The sequence below is a fragment of the Pavona decussata genome, unplaced genomic scaffold (genome assembly GCF_977016875.1).
Source record: "Pavona decussata unplaced genomic scaffold, jaPavDecu1.1 SCAFFOLD_1, whole genome shotgun sequence".
Taxonomy (NCBI): domain Eukaryota; kingdom Metazoa; phylum Cnidaria; class Anthozoa; order Scleractinia; family Agariciidae; genus Pavona; species Pavona decussata.
The window spans coordinates 205,001-225,617 of NW_028145425.1; the positions used below are offsets into that span (position 1 = coordinate 205,001).

Genomic DNA, 20,617 nt, shown 5'->3' on the forward strand with positions numbered 1-20,617 from the left:
TCCATTGGACGAAGATGATGTGTACAACATGAAAGCATTTTCACTATACAGAAATGACTACAATCAATCCCCAACTAGAAGTTGCTATGGATCAGCTGTGTATGTTAAGAACCATTTTGACTGTACAGAAATCCCACACAGATTTAACTTCAATGGAGTAGAAATTACAATAATGGTTATCGAACAAGTAATTCCAAACCTGCATGTAATTGGTATTTACAGGTCCAGTTCAAATGTAAATTTGGCAAAGTTCATTGATGCTCTAAATTATCTTCATGACTCAAAATTAACAACTCCTGACATCCCAGTTGTACTCCTTGGTGATTTTAATGTCAACTTACTAGAAAATACATCTAAGCAAAAAAGCACTAACAAGATGTTTAGTAAAACAAAGAGGTTATACACAGCTAATTAAGCAGTACACTACAGACTATCGCTCACTAATAGATCACATCTACACTAATATTCCGCATTTTGTAGAGTATTCAGGTGTCCTAGAGTCATATTACAGTGATCATAAACCATTGTTTATTTCACTGAAAACTAAGTGAGAATTTCCATTTTTAAAATAATGACTTGTACATAGTATCATACATTATATTTGGCAATATTTGCCATATTAAATAAATGGTTCCAAGTCAATTTATTAACATTTTGCAATACAGAGCCTTACCATAATACATATATACACACAGACAAATTCACCAAAACCACCATCAAACAAGACAGGGAGCCCTCCAGGCTGGTATCCCTGTCTTGATTTTGCTACGCCCCTGAGCACACAAGGCAGGTAAGTTTTAAATACATGTATATCCAGCCAAAAAGACTAAGGGGTTGTATACTATTAGGCTTTAGATGCAAATTCAAATAAAAATTATTTATCTTACAATAACATTTAATTGTCCCTTAATTTGCAGAAAAAAACTATAGTGGTGTGGAAGGAAAATACACAACAGAGAAATGTATTCAACACAAAAAGAAACAAATGTCTCTGGGATGCAGCTAAGCAATAACTGATGCTTTTACACTGGTTTAATACCAGGCATTTTCAAGAGCTAAAGATGGTATCAGCTTCTGGGACATATGCTGTTTGCAATGATGTTAAACTACCATGATACAGCAGTAACAAAGATATGTGGAATGAAATAAAAGTGTTTGCTCGTGGCCTTGTAGGTCCACTTCTGATTTCAGGACACTACAAGAAGATATTTTACTGTCAAATTATGACAACACTTTTAGCTGAATACTGTCTATTTCAAGTAATATCAGCACATGTGCTGACCAATTTAACTGATGTCAGACTACCAAACAGTAGACACCAAAGGTGTAAAATGAAACGAAATTGCATGGTAATGGTCATTGATGCAGATGTCTGATTTTAGGATGTTGTAAACAGGAATTTTACTATTATGAGATCATTCCTTGTTGAATACTGCCCCTTTCAAAGGAACAGACCTTGTTGCCTTCCAAAGTTTTCATCATGATGAATGATGTGTTCTTGGTAACACTACTATGAGGAATTTGAATGTCTTAATATGTTATAGTGACAATGAAAACTAATCTGACTAAAAATATATAAAGTATGCCTTAACATAATGGAAAACTACAATTCCCAACTTCTACACAGATTGTTGAAAGACAGTTTTAGATTATTTTCTACAACCTGCCTTTAGTGTGCATCTGTTTCAATTGTTTTATACAGAAAATTAGATTACAATTTGACCCAGACAAAGAATAAATATAAATAATTATGCCAGGAATTGTTTAGTGGTTTATTTGCCTCTAGTTGTCAGAGGAACAGTCCTTTAAAAAACATGCAACTTAAAAAGTACCAACTCCAGTACCCCCTGCTCTCCTTCCCCAGCCCAAGAGAACAAAGTTTTCATGTTGCAATTCATTTTCCTGCTTGACAACAAAAGTTTTTTTTTTCTTCACTACTGGAATATCGGACAATTGAATCAATCAAAACACGGTGAGAATAAAATGTGCCAATGCCAGAATAAACATGCCAATAAAGAGAAGCAGTTGAATAGTCAAATATTAACCAGACTCCTGCATATGTTCCACAAAATGGAGTAATAGTGACACAAACAATATTTACAAACAGAAAACATTTTCCATATTTTAAAAGAAGTATAGAAACAATAGTAGAGGTTTGGGAAAATTTCTAGTAAAAAAATAACAATTTAACCGTTGCTAATTGTGGGTATCTAATATTGTAATGTCTTCTCTTATAATAAATTGTTGTTTTTGTTGTTTTTGTTGCTAACCTAAATTGCCTAAATGTGACCTACTTTATTACTATGTAGCAAGAGCGGGTTTTAACTCGCAAGTTTTTACTGTATTTAAAACTTTCTTGAATGTTTCTATAACTGGTTAAAAACGGACAAAATGTTTTCTTTTTGTATTTTTTTAATATTTTGGAGAAAATAGTGCACCCACTTTCTTTACACGCAACATCTCACGAATTCGCACTTTAGTAGCCCACGCGCGTGGAAAAAAACCCTTTCGACCCCCTCTTAAATAACGTGCGCGCGCACACCACGTTCCCTTACGCGATTTTGCCTTCTCGTTCATCCGTGCACAAGATGCGCCCAAGATGGTTTTGAATTCTCCAACGAAATCTGCTTCATCCAGCCCTTTCAAAGACGTTCAAGGATACATCCATGCAGTCTCTGAGGTACAAATACCTGCTAATACAAAATCTTATTTCGACTTCACTATTCAAGAAAACGACGACGAAACGCGAGTGATCTGTTTTACGGCAGAAAACAAAGATGAGCTGAAACGAAAGGAAGAAGCAAAACTTCCTATTTCCCTCGCAAATATCAGCCCACAAAAAAGAAGATACGGCGAAGGTGTAGAGTACAGAATGAATAAGTACTCCAGAATCGAACAAGCTAAAAACTTAGCGTTTCAATGGAAAGCATCGAACACCGATGGAAGTGAAACCACTGTAACACAACTTCTCCAAAGTGCACCAAATGGTCAATCTGTGGGGCTGAAAGCTAAAGTTTTATTTAAAGGAGATAACCAGACTGTCTATTCAAAACACGCGAAAAAAAACCTCACTAAATGTGACCTTGTTGTTGCTGACAACAATGGAGCGATCACTGTTACTCTGTGGGAAAGTCAAATCGCCGAAGTTGAAGAACACTGCTGTTATCACTTCAAAGAGCTTAAGTTGAACTGCTACAACAAAAAGTATCTAGGTTCTTCCACAAAAACCATCATTGAAAAGTGCGAAAACATCGACATTCCAGATACGGTTACCAGTGAAGCTGTCAATCTAAAACCAAATGAAAAGGCCAAGAAGAACATCACCGGCACTATATTGGCTGTCGAGGTAAAGAAGACATACATTTGCATAAATTGCAAATCCAAAATTCCTGATGCTCCTGATACAGCTATCATCAAGTGTCCCAACTGTAAATTGAAGAGCAAAAAATGTGAATTGGTATCAACTACAACGGCCAACATCATGAAAAATGACGAAAAGGGTGAAAATATAGGAAGATTCTTCTGTCGCCATGCTGTTCAAAGCGATTTATTTCAAGCAATCGCTAGTGCCCCAGGATTCAACAAGACAAAAACATTGACAATTTATCTGCGAACACCATGGAAGAAACCCTTCTTAATGTCAGCTTCTTATCTTTTCAAGTTATCATGGACGACAAAATTGTAACATCGATTGACCTTAGTGATACTCATTAATGGTTGGGTTTCACAACTTGCTAAAGCCATATGAAGTACGGCCCCAAGCATCCGCTAGGATTGTTTTAGTGACACCAAATATCCTGCTTACACACATACCATTGCCTGTTTATTCTTTAAATGGCCATGATTACATAAAGTTAAAATCTGACATTTTAGACCTCAAGGGCTAGTAAGATGTTACATTAACAGGTCATTTTGTGTTGTGGTATTTAATATTATTCTTGTTAATATTATTCTTGTTGAGTTCGTTTTTCAAAAGTCGTACACTTTCTATGACGAAAAGGGTGAAAATATGGGAAGATTCTTCTGTCGCCATGCTGTTCAAAGCGATTTATTTCAAGCAATCGCTAGTGCCCCAGGATTCAACGTACACAAAAGCATTGCCAATTTATCTGCGAACATCATGGAAGAAACCCTTCTTAATGTCAGCTTCTTATCTTTCCAATTTATCATGGAGGACAAAATTGTAACATCGATTGACCTTGCTGATACTCATTGACGGTTGGGTTTCACAACTTGGTGAAGCCATATGAAGTACGGCCCCAAGCATCTGGGATTGTTTCAGTGACACCAAATACGCTACTTGCACACATACCATTGCCTGTTTATTCTTTAAATGGCCATGATTACATAAAGTTAAAATCTGACATTTTAGACTTCAAGGGCTAGTAAGCTGTTACATTAGCAAGTCATATTGTGTTGTGATACTTAATATTATTGTTGTTAATATTATTGTTGAGCTAGTTCTTCAAAAGTCGTACACTTGCTATGAATATTAAATCAATCAAAGTTTTGCTCAGTTCAGGAAACACAAATTGAAGGGGTGTGTGGAATAAGGCCCTAAGTGACTTTTTGATGAAGGATCAAATTCTCCTTTTGTTCCACAAGTGAATACAAGGTAATTTGGAAGGAGAATATAGCAACTGATCAGAATTCACTTAGGGCTTTTTTCCAGGCACCCCTTCAATTGTTCTAAGGAGTCATATATTATTATTAAGTAAGGAAGCCTTATGATCGACACTTCAAATAACTTAACATCAAAGTTCACTAGCTTATTAATTAATTGGTCTTGTTAAAATAGATGCTTGAAAAGTATGCTTGCCTAGGTATGAGGGTTTCAAAGCTTTATTGAGAAAATTGAAACCTTATTTTAGGAGCAAGCAACTTATTTTTGTAAACAATCACTACAATAATATTTTACAATAAAAATTAGTGTTTCAGTTCATTTTCGTTGACACTTAAATTAGTACCTATTGTTCTAAAAAGAGTGCTCAGCCCTTTCTTCAGGGTATTAACATTTCGATTAGGGAAGAAATTTTTTTTAACGGGATTGGAACTAAATGCAGTGTATATGCACTAAGAAGAATGATGCATGGCAATGCTCCTGAAATTGGGGGAGGGGCATGTAAAAAATGTTGGTCTTCAAAGCAGGGGAGATGGGCCAAAAACTAGGCTCTGAACGGGCAGTTACTCCCACATAATTACTATGAAGTGCACTATAATGGTATAAATATTGAGCAAGGTATCCCATTACCCGAAAATACAATTTGTGACTTTCTGAAAATTCCAATTTAATCCCGCAGAGCATGCCCATTAACCTTCCCACCCCTACCCCTGTACTTTGTTACTTCAATATAGTAAACTCACACTATTATAATCCTCATTCATAAAACAATACCAGTACCCCATTACAACATTATCAAAATCATTCTTTTCTTTCCCCTTTGGTTCAGATGACCAGCAATAACAGGCACAATGAAAATTGTACATTACAAGAATGAGCTTGCTCTCAGCACCCTTTGATTTTTAACTAGGAAACTTCGGCTGGTGGGGAATAAACAGAACTCTTTGGATAACAAGAATTGTAAAGGGATAGCACAAAACTAAAAAATAGCTAAAATTGATACACTTATATTGGAAAATGCTACGGTAACATTTACAGACTTCCAATCGCTCAACTTGCGACGATGTAATGAGATTCCTCTTCACTATCTAATTTTAGAGATTTTAAATGGCATTTTACCGAGAAAGATTCGGGTCCTTTAACATCATTTAACTTCCGTTTTTTTTTTTTTTTTTTTTTTTCCCGGAATCGACATGTTTTAGCCCGGAAGTGTTTTTACATCAGTTTCTTAGCTGAAAGCAAAGATAGTTTTTGAGGAGCATTTTCTTTATCCTTCTTTTTCTCGGCTCGAGAACAAAAGTGACGCGCACGTCATGTCACGCAATGTAGTACTCAGCATTCCGTACGCCAGTTTGTTGATACAATCAGACAACACAGGCCTACATATATACTTTCCTACAGTATACCACAACAAATTTGTTCAATAAATGTGATTCTATGTTTTTATCCTGGCGAATAAATCATGGATGAATTTTTTTCAGTTGGTTACACAGTCGAGAAAATCAGAGTGGCTCCCAACAAGAGTGGAACCTCTGACATTCCGATTTATACTAGTTCGAATGCTCCACTGAACTACAGGAGGCCCGTGAGAGCCAGGCCATTAAACTTGGTTCATAAGACAACAGATTTGTTAACGATAAGAGCTTTAGTAGTGATAAATATTTACTGGTGCTTTCCTTCTCGGTGTTATATAATTCCAATACAGGAATCCTCCGGCCAAGGATAACAACGTATAGCGTAAACAAATAGATACTGAATGGAGCCAACACTACAACATCAAAACATTTCCATTCGCCAATTCGATAGAGTGCGCCTTCACGGGATTCTACTGTTAAACCCAAGGTATCTAAAACACAAACGGAAACAATCTAACGGTATTTGACTTGCACCATGCTCAGTCTGGTTTCTAAACTCAGTCGAAAGAAATCAAATAAGATCAAATGAATCGCCCAACGATGGTTTACTGAGATATGATCTATCAGTGTTAGATAATACAACCTCACCGGACTGAACGTTCTATTTTCGATTTCGCTCGATAGTGGAAGCGCCGTACGTGTTCTTTACCACGGTATACATGTAAGCAAGTATGAAGACACAAGAAATAACTGCACTCATTATTGATATAGTACCTTAAATCGAAGGATGTCAAAATCGGTTCAGTCATCAAGTGGAATGTTGAGAAGATCAACGGCAAACAAAATGACAGGCTTCAAAGATTACACGTATAACACGTGTGGGAAGGCTAAGCCAGACCTGCTAGCAGGATCCATCCTCAGAGAGAAATCAAAGAAACGTCTTGCGAGGAGACGCGTCATGTCTTTATTAAGCATGCGCAAGCTATTGCTTGGATATAGTTTCAAGCCCAGGCCAAATCGCGTACCTTATGCAACAAGCCGCGAAAAGTTTTCTCACAATGACTGTCGTTAAGTTATTCAGATAAGCCCTCGTTAACCTCTGGTTTCGCTTAACAAAATTGCTGTCAAATTGAATCCAAAGCCATGGCCACACGGTGAGGGTAAAGGGAGGAATGAGTTTGCGGAATGGCATAATTATGCGAAATACAATTTATGCGGGGAATAAATTCAGTAAAAAAACAATAATTAACTGTGTGTGCAAGGACCACCGCAACAAATTAAAAGTATCGAATCCTGTAGTGAAGATCTGATCAGCAAAAAAAAAAAACGTAGAACAAATAATCTAAAAAAGAGGAAGGCTGATTTCACGGTCAGGAAAGTATATTTTCTAATATGTCATGTTTGTACTCATGTTTTCGCGCCAATTTTATAAGAGAAGCAGCTTTTTTTGATGCTGCGGGCTCTAGCCAAATATTAAACAACTAATCGAGGATTCTATCCTGTCAATCAGTCATCGTCACTGCGGAGTCACGTGAGATGCGCATGCGCAGAGCCGATCAGTGCTTCGCGTTGCTGGTCAGTGTCATACGTTTCTTTACGGAAGTTTTGAGAATCTCTTCACTTTGGGCTGCTTCTTACTTTGAACTCATGAAGCGTCTTGACACGAGGTACGTACAATATTCTTTCATCTTGTTCGAAATCTTAAGCATTTCTCAAGGATGGCAGAGAACAGTGGCTCCCGTTCAATCCACTTGAACGACGAGGGAACTGCACAACTACAAACCGACGAGAATCCTTCCATTACTGTCGGATTACGTGCGGAAAGCGGTGGATTGGAAAAAAAACTCTTGGGAACATAAACCAAAATATGGCAAAACAGTCAAGCCTTTTGGAAAGGATGTGCAGTTCTGGGCAGCAAAGCTCTGCAGCTTCAGAAAATTCGCCACCGGCGAAACGACCGCCGAAACGAAAATCGCCCGACTCGTTTGATGAACTGTCCCAATCTGAAGATTGTTATCCAATTTGTAAACGATTTGAGGACTGATGATCATTTGGATTATGATTCATCGGTACAAAAGCTCACCGAGCGAAAAAACTCATTCTCGCCGGTCACCGACCATAATGGCGGGAAAAAGCCCGCCACGCTGTTAAAAAGCCTCGTTGACTCTTACGAGGAGGAAGACGGCACCGGCGATGATATTGACCCAGATGTAGCTGAACTCCTTACGAAACGTTGGGGAAAGAAACTCAATCCTGATAAAATGGCAAAGAAATTGTGGCAAAGCATAAGCGACACACAAATTGTCCTGAGCTTAAGCCCATACGGGTGAACCCTCAAATATGGGGACAACTGACTGCCACGTAGAAGAAAGCTGACTTAAAATTGACCAATTTTCAGCAGCTGGTACGCAAAGTGGCCACCATAAACTTGCAAACCACAGACTGGCTGGCCAATAATACTCAGAATAATACTGATCAAAATCCGTTGATGGCCTAGCAATGTTGGGTCACTTAAATACACAATTAGCACAGCTGAGACGGGACCAGATACAGCTCGCTCTCAAGCCAGAATACAAACCAATCTGCGCTATTGAAGTGCCGGAAAATAGCCAATATCTTTTTGGTGATGATATAGCTAAGCAGCTAAAAGATGTTAAAGAAACTAGCAGACCCCATGCTCCAATTTCAGAGCTAACCAAATTTGCAGCCTGGACTGAAATAACTAATGATAAGGAGATTTTGTCTGATGTGTCAGGTGTGAGCATTGAAGGTACTGAAACACCAGTTCAACACTGGCTACCATCACAGAAATTTGATGACCATGAGTCGTTTAACAGAATAAAGCAAGAGATAAATAAACTTGTAGACAAAAGGGTCATTGAAGCGGTAGAATACAACCCACAGCATATACTTTCTTGTATTTTTGTAACTCCTAAAAGGGATGGATCATACAGGCTTACATTGAATCTAAAGAAATTTAGCAGGTTGGTTGTTAACCACCATTTCAAAATGCACTCCTTATATACCATCACTAAGTTGTTAGTTCCTAACTGTTTCATGGCTAGTATTGACCTTAAGATGCATGCTATTCAGTCCCCATAAAAGCATTAGATCGCAAGCTGGTATCTTTCAAATGGAAGGAACAGATTTACCAATTTACATGTCTTCCCAATGACTTATCTTGTGCTCCCAGAAAATTTACCAAAATACTGTAGCCAGTCCTTACACATTTGCATACGAAGGGCCATATATCTGTTGCCCATTTGGATGATCTTTATTTGCAAGGTCAAACGTATGAAGATTGTATCAGGAATGTGATTGAAACTATCTTGCTACTTGAAAAATTGGGTTTTATAGTGCACCCTATAAAATCAGTTTTGGTACCTACTCAAAAGATAGTTGTTTTTGGTTTTGTCATGAACTCATTGACCTTAAATGTAATGTTGACAAAGGAGAGAGCAGTCAATTCATAAGAAGTCTTGCACACAATTGCTTGGGTCCCCTAAAATAGCCATTCGACAAGTGATTGGGCAAATAGTGTCCAGCTTTCCTGGGGCTATGCATGGCCCATCATACTATAGGAATTTGGAAAGTAACAAATCCCAGGCCCCTTAAAACCAGTAGAGGTAATTTTGACGCACATATGTTTTTATCAACGAAAGCATCAAAAGAATTGAACTGATGGATATAGCTAATGTAGAAAATACTTGTATTCTGGGTAGAATGTGTTTCGTAGAGCGCTCAATTCGTTTGATTGAAGGGCAATGTATAATTCTTGACAGAAGTTCAGGCTTCAGGTGTTTTCATCGTTTATTGCGACAATACTGTTTCGTATGGTTCGAAGTTATCGGACCACACTCATCAGGCAATTTTTAACGACTGACTTTTCAAATAACAGGCTGGTAGTAAAATATGGGTGGTTACTATAGAGATGCGTTATATTCAGTAGAGTGTCTAGGTAACAGATGCATCGTGCCTTAGTTGCGTTACTCTAAAGTTCTGCAGTACATATCTCTTTCTGTGGCGGCACGAACTCGCTAGCTCGTTTCGGCTGTTCAGGCTACATAGCTCTTTTTTACAGATGATTATGAATTTTTCAAAAAGACAAAGATTACATTTTTTGTTAGCGTTGCTATACGGTTTACATTTCTTTAAAATCTTCCATTTAATCTGGAAAGGTTTATTGCTGTCTTGCAAAGTCCAAACATGTTTTGACAGTTCTGTCTCGTTTCTTCTGTTCGGGCGTCGAAAGGATGTCTGGTGGTTTCTGTAACGTTCCTTAAAATTTGTTGCCAGTCCGACATAAGTTTCAGTTGTTGTCTCAGTGGTTACAGTGGCTTGGTAGATGACGTTTGTTTGGAGGCATTTTCCTTCGAGTGGACAGTCCGGTTTTCTTCTGCAATTGCAGGTGTCAGGTTCTGGCGTTGGTGAGTTTACATTCGAAAGAACGTGCTTGTTGTGCGATGAGATGATAGATTTCATGTTTGGCATGCATGAGTAGCTCAATTTAATTGTGTGTCTGTTGAAAATCTTGTGGAGTGGGTGGTGTTTTGGAAAGCATCTGTCGACGATGTGCAGGAATTTTCTTCCAAGGCTAGTTTTGATGTTTGAATTGAAAGGTGGATTGTACCATGTGATGTTTCTTGTTCTTTTTCTTTTGTTTTTTCCGGGCCTGTTCTTGTGGTGGGTTGTATGTTAGCTTATAGTTATATCCACTTTCTGTGAGAGCTTTCTGGTAAGGGGCAATGGATTCGTCAAATATTTCTTCGCTGGATGAGATGGCAGTTAACCTTTTGTTAATATTGAGGGGTATGTTTTTCAGCACTGCTGGGGGGTGATTGCTCTGTTGATGGACGTACGACAGCTTGTTATTAGGTTTCATGTATGGCTTGTAGCTGCCGTCTGTGATGTTGAAGGTCACATCAAGAAAGTTGACGATCTTCTTATTTGCCTCGATTGTGATCTTAAGGCCCTCCGATTTGAACACTTGGTTGACTTCTTGCTTGGTCTTTTCAATTTCTTTCGGGGTGGCTTTGCAAATTGCGAGACCATCGTCACAGTACAGGCCAACTTCATTCTTAAATTTGGGTGCTATCAAGGCTAGCATGTAGTTTCCAATCAACTCACACGTTTCCGCTCCGTCGTATGAGCCCATGGTGACATCGAACATGTCGTTTGTGTTCTTCTTGATCCATGGGGAGTCTTGGTGGGAGTCTTTCGACGCCCGAACAGAAGAAACGAGACAGAACTGTCAAAACATGTTTGGACTTTGCAAGACAGCAATAAACCTTTCCAGATTAAATGGAAGATTTTAAAGAAATGTAAACCGTATAGCAACGCTAACAAAAAAAATGTAATCTTTGTCTTTTTGAAAAATTCATAATCATCTGTAAAAAAGAGCTATGTAGCCTGAACAGCCGAAACGTTCGTGCCGCCACAGAAAGAGATATGTACTGCAGAACTTTAGAGTAACGCAACTAAGGCACGATGCATCTGTTACCTAGACACTCTACTAAATATAACGCATCTCTATAGTAACCACCCATATTTTACTACCAGCCTGTTATTTGAAAAGTCAGTCGTTAAAAATTGCCTGATGAGTGTGGTCCGATAACTTCGAACCATACGAAACAGTATTGTCGCAATAAACGATGAAAACACCTGAAGCCTGAACTTCTGTCAAGAATTAATGTAGAAAATACATATAATGTTGTATCATATGACAGGCCCCAGCATACAGTAACTACAGATGCTTCTCTTCTAGGCTGGGGTGCTATAATGGATAGCATCCCCACAGGGGGGGTGGGGGGGAATTGGACATATGAAGAATCTTTGCATTACCTCGACTATTTTGAAATGTATGCCATTCAACTGGCTTTGAAAACCTTTGCTAACGATAAATCACAAACTCACATCAGAATTATGACTGATGATTCACCCGCTGTAAGTGTCATCAACCATATGGGGACTAGCCATTCTCATTCCTGCAATTCTATGGCCAAGAAAAATTGGGAATGGTACATTGAAAGAAACATCGGGTTAAGTGTAGTACACATACCTGGAAAAGATAACCTTGTTGCAGACTTTGAGTCTAGGCGCAATCAAAAGGGAGGAAAATGGATGTTATCTCAATCATCTCTCCAAGATGCCCTAAACCAGTTAGGCTTTACGCCAGAAATTGACTTGTTTGCATCACGTGTCAATAATAAGTTCACAAAATATGTGTCTTACAAACCAGATCCATCTGCTTTGGCTATTGACGCTTTTACCCTGGATTGTTCTAAGCTAATGTTCTATGCTTTTCCACCCTTTAGTGTAATTCCAGCTATCTTAAGCAAGATAGTTGCAGAAGAAGCCATGGGTGTTTACATTCTCCCAGACTGGCGCACTCAGGGATGGTATCCAAAAGCAATTCAAATGTTAGTGAAGGAAAGAGTTATCTTAAAAGCAAGGAAGGATCTTCTCAGTCTTCCAAGCCAGCCCAAGGAGGTTCATCCATTGTGGAACAACCTCACACTAACGGTGTGCCTTTTATCAGGGGCAGCTTAGATAACTGTGGACTATCACCTAGCGCTCATGAAGTTCTCATGGCTTCATGGAGAACTGGGACTACTAAGCAATATCAAACGTATCTAAAGAAACGGCTAAGTTATTGTACGGAGAATGCCACTGTGGTGTCACCCAGGGTGTTGAGTTTTTGGTATCACTTTTTCGTTCCGGTTTAGGTTATAGTGCAGTCAATACAGCATTATCGTCAACTATTATCCTGGGTGATGGCAGCAAATCTGGGGAGCGCACTTTAGTCTGTCGCTGTTTTTAATAGGGACTTATGAACTGAGGCCAGCCCTTCCTAAGTACAGTCGTACTTGGGACGTCAACATTGTTCTTAATTTTCTCAAGACATTGTATTTTGCTAGTAAACTGTCACTGAAGGACCTTTCATTGAAGTTTACTATGTTACTGTTTTCAACCACTGCCAAGCGCGGGCAGACCATTTATTCTTTTGATATTAACTATATTCAAGCATTTGAAGACAAGTACAGAATAACTGTCATGCAGAAGTTAAAATTATCTAAGCCAGAGGTGCATTTGTAACCAGTTGAACTGCAAGCCTTAAAGGAGGACAAAAAACTTTGCGTATTTGAGCACCTTAAGGAGTATATCAGCAGGACAAGGGATGTGCGAAATGGACAATCCCACCTGTTGATTAGTTATACCAAGCCCCACAAATCCATATCAAAGAACGCTGTTTCTAGGTGGACCAAGCAAGTTATGAAATCTGCGGGTCTTGACATTACCATTTACTCGAGTCACAGCGCCAGAGCTGCATCTGCTTTCTCATGTAAAGCAAAAGGTTTCAGTGTTGAGGAAATTATGAAAGTTGCAGGATGGTCCAATTCTGGAACCTTTGCGACATTTAATCACAAGCCTATTGATAATACTGCAAATTTTGGTAACATGGTTTTACAGCAGTAGTCTAAAGCAAATGACACTTTTGGCTTTGAGATGTGAAATGTGGCATTGTGGCATTTACTTGTTTGCTTGTGTATCAAATAAATTAAGGCAGTTGTGTCTATTTATTCTCTATTTGGGTTCGTTGCACAGGACTTTAAAATCTCATGTGACTCCGTAGTGACGATGACTGATTGACAGGATAGAATTACAAAAGTAAATGAGACTTACCTGTAAGCTGAAGTTTGATTGGGATTCTATCTTGTCACCAGTCCGGAACGAAGGAGTCACATGCCCGTATCCCGCCCACCCTGTCCTTCGTTCCTTCAGTGTACTGTTTCCTGTCCCACTCTGACGTTCAATACTGATCGGTTCTGCGCATGCGCATCTCATGTGACTCCGTCGTTCCGGACTAATGACAAGATAGAATCCCAACCAAACTTCAACTTACAGTTAAGTATCATTTAATTTTGCAATTATATTGTCTGATTACTGGTTAGGAAGAAGTGAGGGTGAGGAAATCGTTGAAAACTGTTTATAGTTTTCGCATTCAAGGAACTATGACTAAATCCGTAGTAAATAAATCAGTTCATGTTAAATTTTTTCCTTGCGACTTTGGTTGACAATAGGAACGTGACAGCGTGTAGGTTTATCAGGACAAGAAAGTTAATCCTTTACCGAGGGCAAATAAAAAGCATTTATCTTCTTTTATTTTCTTTTAATCCCTCGGTAAAGGATCAATTCTCATGCTCTGTATGCTCGATGATTCATTAATGATGTGGGAGAAAATTGGCGCTGACTATAATAATAATATTGAGATCTAAAGCAGTCTGAACAACAATATGACCTAAATGCATTTGTGACCTTTCACGCAACCAGTTTCGATAATTAGAAACCATACTTGTCACCTGCGTCTTTGTTCTAGGGCTTTCTCCCTTTTTCGCTTTTGAAATCTGAAGTTAGCCTGGTGGGTCCGGCACTGTTTCGATAACGCGTAGCTGAACTGAAATATAATGTATGTATGTCTGTATTAGCCAAACCTAAAGGCGGAGCTCCACAAATAAATTCATTTTTTTTAAATAGCATTTATAGAAGTCTTTTTTTAATTGTATGAAAATAATAACCTTACAAGTTCCTCATCCTTTCTGCGGTTGTATATTTTTAGTGTATATGCTGCCAACTGCTTATCAACAATAAAAATAACAATGTAACACAGACTGCAAAATTACTGAATACTGATTTGTTGTAACAGAGGGTATTTTGTCTTAATTTTCCTTTCACCGAGGGAACAATTACTTACTCCTGATTGGTTAAGGGGCAAACATATTCGCTGCTGTTTTGACAGTGTTACTTCAATTCAATATAGACCAATTTCATACTACGTCTTCCACGAAGGCAAATGATATGCTGACCCATTTTCAAGGCACTGAAGCGAATCATCTTTTGTAGAAGTTGAGTGATTTTCTCAGTCATTAAAGCGCTATTGGACTGAGATGGAAATGGCCCTATGTAAATAAAGTATTGCCACTCAATATGGCAACAATTTCGTTCCTCATCTGATAGTGAAAAAGCAGAATGCCAATAAGAGAAGACTCGATAAAGGGTAGAGAGGAGGAGAATGAGCTAAATAAATTGCATTCGAATGAACAAAATTGGTCTTCAGTTCCAGACGAACCGAACCGTCAGTCAGTAAAAGGTGGAAATTTCCCACAGCAGTTTCGGTTTTGTATTTCTGCAATAGGTGGGATAATTTCCGGCTTGATACAGAAACATTATTCTCCCAATGAGTGTCACGGAAGAAAAGTTCAAATTGACGAAATTTTATGGCATGTCTTCATGTTCGCCGGATCAGCGATAGTCGGTAATAGTTTCAGGCGAAAACTGTAATGGACTTTAACCCCGATGACTCAGCAGAATAGCGCCAACGACGATAGGTAAACAAGTCACCGTATTGAAAAATCGTGATACGTGGTCAAGGTTCCCCTGCATGAAATTAACCTAATCTCACCTATTGCATGTACCGAGAAGGTGTCAATTCGAGTAGTCACCGCGGAGTTTAAAAGAAAACCAATTAAAAGGTTGACTAAGCTAAGCACAGTATTATTTGAGAAATAGTGTAGAACACTTGTTTGGAAAAGCATTACGTGCGCACCAGAGCGGTTTTGAATCTCGTAAGATCTACTTCTCCTGCATAGTCATAAGTCTTTCAAGGCCTCTATTATACCATAATCGTTGAGAGACGGAGGTTGGGCCATTACATTCTCCGAATCCATGGTTTATCCTTGGAAGTCTGTAAATGTTACCTGCGCACGTAATGTATAGTACCCCGTCCTGAGATCATCTCACAAGGGTATTAAACGATTTGGAGAATACAATTGTCCAACCTCCGTCTCCAAAGGATGATGGTGTAATTGAAACCTAGTTGAAAGATGTTTTTTAATAACAATTAAATACTATTTTATTAAAGATTTCAGATAATGAATTTCGAAGGAAGGCGGTGTATTCAATTTACTGACCCACGCAGCGGAATTCAGTACGCACTAAAAGGAGCAAAAGAAAATCAAGATTGGATACTTGTGTTTGAGGTGAGTATCACTCAAATCATGCCTTACTTATAGTGTGCTGTAAACATGTTTACGACCGTAATTCAACCAAGGCCAGATGGTCCCAACCAGAGATAAGAACTGGTTTTGCCAGAATACACTAACAGGAAACAACAACACAACTATTCTAAGAAAATAAGAAAATAGAAAGAAAGGGAAACCAATCAGGGTGATAACATCCTTGAGTGTTTTGCCGTGATTTCAATCTTCGATAAGGTCCAAGCCAATGTTAAATGAAGTAGGCAAACCTGTCCACAGCACAACTGTTAACTCTAATCTTTGAACAACAGGAAAATGTGAAATAATCGGGGAAATATCTATCAAAACTACCGAAAGGAAATAACAACTGTATTCTAAAATTAAGTCGAAAATACACCCTGACATTAGCTTCACAACAATAGTATTTTTAGTATAAGCATACCGAGCAGTACCTTTACACTAAATCAACGCTTCGGATCGGAAAGCGTTTAGGGTACATGTATCCATGCTGCCTATGTCAATAATATTCAAATTTCGGTCACAGCAGTATTTTCTCGTAACCTTTGCTGGGATATTGGGATATATTCAATTTTTGTAAAAAATATTATAATCAATAGCTAAAAAGCAAACATGTAAGCTTAAAATGATTCTAAGCCAATTGACTGTCGTATATAGTAAAACTAGTAAATTGTTTTCTCTTATTCATTAGCAACTTGAAGATTGCGTGCGTTTCATTGAAGTTTTGCAAGAGTTAGTTTTTCAACCGGGCCCAGTTCTTCAATGCCCGATTAAGCTAATCCTGGGTTAACGTAATCTTTGATTCAAGTTTAATTATAAATGAGTAAGGATGCTTCCAAAAGAATTTTGTCCCTTAGTTTTGACCTATACTTTTCACGACCATTAGCTTGAAATTAGCTTTTAAAAACGTTTTGAACAATTAACAAAATGAAAGATCTCTCTAACTTTTAATCACGGATGATAAGCATTAATCGGCTTTTAAACAGCTGGGCCCCAGATGCTGTGAGATTTTACTTTGTCAGCACCAGGTGATGAAAAAATATCTCGCATTCAAAAAATCATTAAGGATTCATAAGGCCATTGACTGGTTGATGAATCTGCCTTATAAATCTACAAGATCTTTCTGAACGAATATCATCTGTCTCTATAAGAGATAAGCTTTCATTGCAGTCACGGGTCACTCCAATACACATAGTTTCATTAACAAGAGTGGGTTGGTATACGAATCGTCGTTTCTTGCTGTCCCTAACAAACCTCGCCATGAACACGAAAGCCTGGTCACTTGTACTTCTGCATTGGTGTCGCTGTGAATGCAAGAGGAAATGTTATTAAACGTACTTAGAAACGGTAGAAAAAAATCGGTGCTCTTCTAGGTACACTTCTAGTGACCGAAGTGTTAAACTAGTTGGCCATCAAACGAATAAAAATTTCATCGTCAAGGGCGATATATTACCGTGAATTCGATAACTGAGGGTATTTTAACCGTCAATATTTAATCCCTCCCATTCATTAATAATTCATAAGGAAAGAAAGAAAAGGAATTTACTATCGAGAAGAACATTGGAAATGTGATCTTAATTATCATAAAATTAGTGAGCTTTTACTCTGAATTTCCCCAGGAATTTTTTTTTTATGTTTTGAGAAGATATATTACACACTCCAGAGACTGTTTCTTCCATACACTTAAAAGTTGGTTAAAAAAACTGTTTTTCCACCCACTTCTCGATGTCTGGAAATCTGATGACACCCCCCCCCCCCCCCCCTCTGGGGTTTTATATTTTACGAGAACGTCTGGCCAAAAGTTCCCAATAGGGTCTGGAAGAGCGTTGTGTCACTGATCCATGAATTAGCCAAAACTTAGCGCTCAATTTGTGAAATCAGATGCAACCAAGTGGTGCAGATTCCGGCATTTCACATTAGCTGTTAGTGGTGACTCGAAGTCACAAACAATATGCCCCAAACTTTTCAAAAGTAACCAGATTTGATTTGAATAACCGAAAAAGTTGAACACTGAATGACCTCACACTCCCCACTGTGACATTAACCAAGGCTCACAGTTTACTGCCACTTTCGCCCACAAGCCACAGAACCCAAGGGCCAAATACGCAAAACCCTCCTCTCCTAAATTAAGATGCTTTCAACGTATTGTTCCTTAATAACAGTCTTTGGCTGGAATGACTACAGACTATTCTTAAGAAACATTCCTTAAGATAACCCTTAAATTAGGAGGGCTCCGTCAATCTGGACCCAGGCTAAAAAGAGTTTAAAAAAAACGTCTGATTTTTTTTTTATTTTTCCTTTTTTAGAACTGAACGGTAAAGAAGAAAGAAACAGAGGTTTTGTTCATGAGCGTGACTCACCTCAAACACAAGTTTCCAATCTTGATTTTCTTTTGTTGCTTTCAGTGCGTACTGAATTCCGCTGCGTGGGTCAGTAAATTGAATACACTTTGATCCCCGCCTTCCTTCGAAATTCATTATCTGAAATCCTTAATGAAATAGTATTTAATTGTTATTAAAAACATCTTACAAGGCTTCTATTACACCATAATCTTTTGGAGACGGAGGTTGGACAATTATATTCTCCGAATCGTTTATCCTTGTGAGATGATCTCAGGACGGGGAAATGTACATTACGTGCTCAGTAGAGCGGTTTTTAATCTCGTAAGATCTACTTCTCCCGCATAGTCATAAGTCTTCCAAGGCTTTTATTATACCATAATCGTTTAGAGACGGAGGTTGGACATTTACATTCTCCGAATCGTTTATCCTTTTGAGATGAACTCAGGACGGGGTACTATACATCACGTGCACACTAGAGCGGTTTTCAATTCAGAGGCGGAGTCAGTTGCTTGGTTTTACTTAACTGGGCACTGTGATTGGCTGACAATTAATTATTTCCTTCTAGGATCCCAATAAACCTCGTAAGATCTACTTTTCCCTGATAGTCATAAACTGTACAAATATATCTCTTTAAGGAGGCACCGTCTTCAAGTTCGAGCACCCAAGTTTGTCGCGTTAACCAGTCATGTGCGTGTATTTACCAGTGTTAGTGAATCTTTCCCATTTTAATGTACATCGGTGATCTCCAGAAGAATCTGTACAAAGTACTCCAAGGGCATTTCCATTTGGGCAATTTAAAGCCTCTGCTCTGAAGACGGAGCTAAGATAATACGAGGTCTGACGTTTAGGGTTGACCTCCAAACAGGCCGTCAACAAAAACACGACCACAGCCTGAGAATAGAAAAATACAACGGCGCGTGTGAAACTTCAAGTCAATTAAAGGACCCTAGTCAGCCTCCGCCATTTTCGATGCCATCGAAATTATTGATATTGCATGGTGAAGCGAAATCTTATGTGCTTTACTGTAAGTTGTGTTCCTGAAAGTATGTTTCATTATCTTCAGTAGTTTCACAATGATTTCGTTCATTTCGACATGCTCCGATTAAAATATAAAAGCCAAACTCTCGCATATAAACAAAAACAAAGGTGTGGCTGACTAGGGCCCCTTAAGATTGATGCTTTTCCTAGTTTCCCGCAAATTGCAAAACTCTAAAAGTCACGTGACTCCGATCCTGCCGTCCCTTTTGAGGTTCAGGTTTCATCGTCAAGGACAATGTCTAGAAGTAAGTGAATTACGGCAGAGTTTTTCGCGGGTTTTAAAACTATCAAGCCACGTTTAAACGTCAAATTTCCTGCCTTTAAAGAGTTTTCTCGATGAATTGGAGATTTGTTTGATTCAGTTACAAGATAACAATAATTAAATTTAAAACAACAGCAGCTACCTCAGAATAATATCCTCCTCGCAGCCGTCATCTTGCTTTCCTAAGAGTAAGCCTACAGACTGTTCACAGTCCCCCTGTTTTTCCGTCGGATTCTCGAGACCAGTACGCTTTGATGGAATCGCCGCCATCTTGGTTTGTAAGAGCGAGCGCGATCTGGGGAGAGTGTCTAAACTACCGAGGGGAGCGGGAGTATCTGTTAGTATAGTGAGGGAGGGGAGACTCCCTTCCCCTCGGTAGTTTAGACACTCTCCCCAGATCTCGCTCGCTTTTACAAACCAAGATGGCGTCAGCTCCATCGAAGCGTACCGGTCTCTAGAATTCCACGGGAAAATAGGGGGCTGTGAACAGTCTAGAGTAAGCCATCCGTTTAGGTAGAAAGTAACCCTTAATCTTAAACCCGCATTGATGTACATACGGCGAACTCCGAACTGTAAACTGCTGCAGGTCGACGGTTGCGATTTACAAAGGAAACCATAGGCCTTAATCTTAAAGTCCCTAATATTCACTTCCGGTTGGACGTGTACTTGTTTAGTGCAGAATCTATTCAGTGACAGTTGTAAAGTGATTCAACAAAACCACACAGCCGGAAATACGTCTGCGTTCGCAGCCTGAGTAGATCGTGAATGTATGGGCCGCTCGAGCAAATTTCCTGTGACAAGTTTCATTGACTATCTTTGTTACTCGTGTCGGAATTTTAACTGACAAATGCATTTGCTTTCCCAAAAAAGTTGCCCAACGGGTTACCTTAGCATGAGGCCTTCCTAAGGGGAGGGTGGAGGGGGGCAAAATGGACAGGAAGGGCTGA

The 20,617-nt window shown here is 38.8% G+C and overlaps 2 protein-coding genes and 2 pseudogenes across 5 annotated transcripts in view; 2 read left to right on the top strand and 2 right to left on the bottom strand.

Moving 5' to 3' along the window:
* LOC146490094 (uncharacterized) overlaps positions 1 to 1,115 on the top strand; it is a 2,346-nt pseudogene extending 1,231 nt beyond the window's left edge.
* Positions 1 to 6,889, bottom strand: part of LOC146490092 (uncharacterized) — a 23,101-nt gene extending 16,212 nt beyond the window's left edge. Inside the window, exon 1 of one of the 2 annotated variants that reach the window (XM_085104306.1) lies at positions 6,751 to 6,889. The gene's annotated coding sequence lies outside the window, so the exon portion shown is untranslated. The remainder of the gene's footprint in view (positions 1 to 6,750) is intronic. The other variant, XM_085104232.1, reaches the window with a different exon arrangement.
* Positions 6,890 to 12,371: 5,482 nt separating this feature from the next.
* On the top strand, positions 12,372 to 13,452 carry LOC146490095 (uncharacterized; annotated as a pseudogene).
* Positions 13,453 to 16,986: 3,534 nt separating this feature from the next.
* Positions 16,987 to 20,617, bottom strand: part of LOC146490096 (uncharacterized) — a 52,375-nt gene continuing 48,744 nt past the window's right edge. For 2 of the 3 annotated variants that reach the window (XM_085121589.1, XM_085119637.1), the window contains 2 exons: positions 18,389 to 18,516; positions 16,987 to 17,332 (listed from right to left, as the gene is read on the bottom strand). In XM_085121589.1, coding sequence (XP_084977715.1) covers positions 17,090 to 17,332; positions 18,389 to 18,516 — 371 coding nt within the window. In that variant the 3' untranslated portion in view covers positions 16,987 to 17,089. Of the gene's footprint in view, positions 17,333 to 18,388; positions 18,517 to 19,071; positions 19,262 to 20,617 lie in introns of all 3 variants that reach the window. The other variant, XM_085121004.1, reaches the window with a different exon arrangement.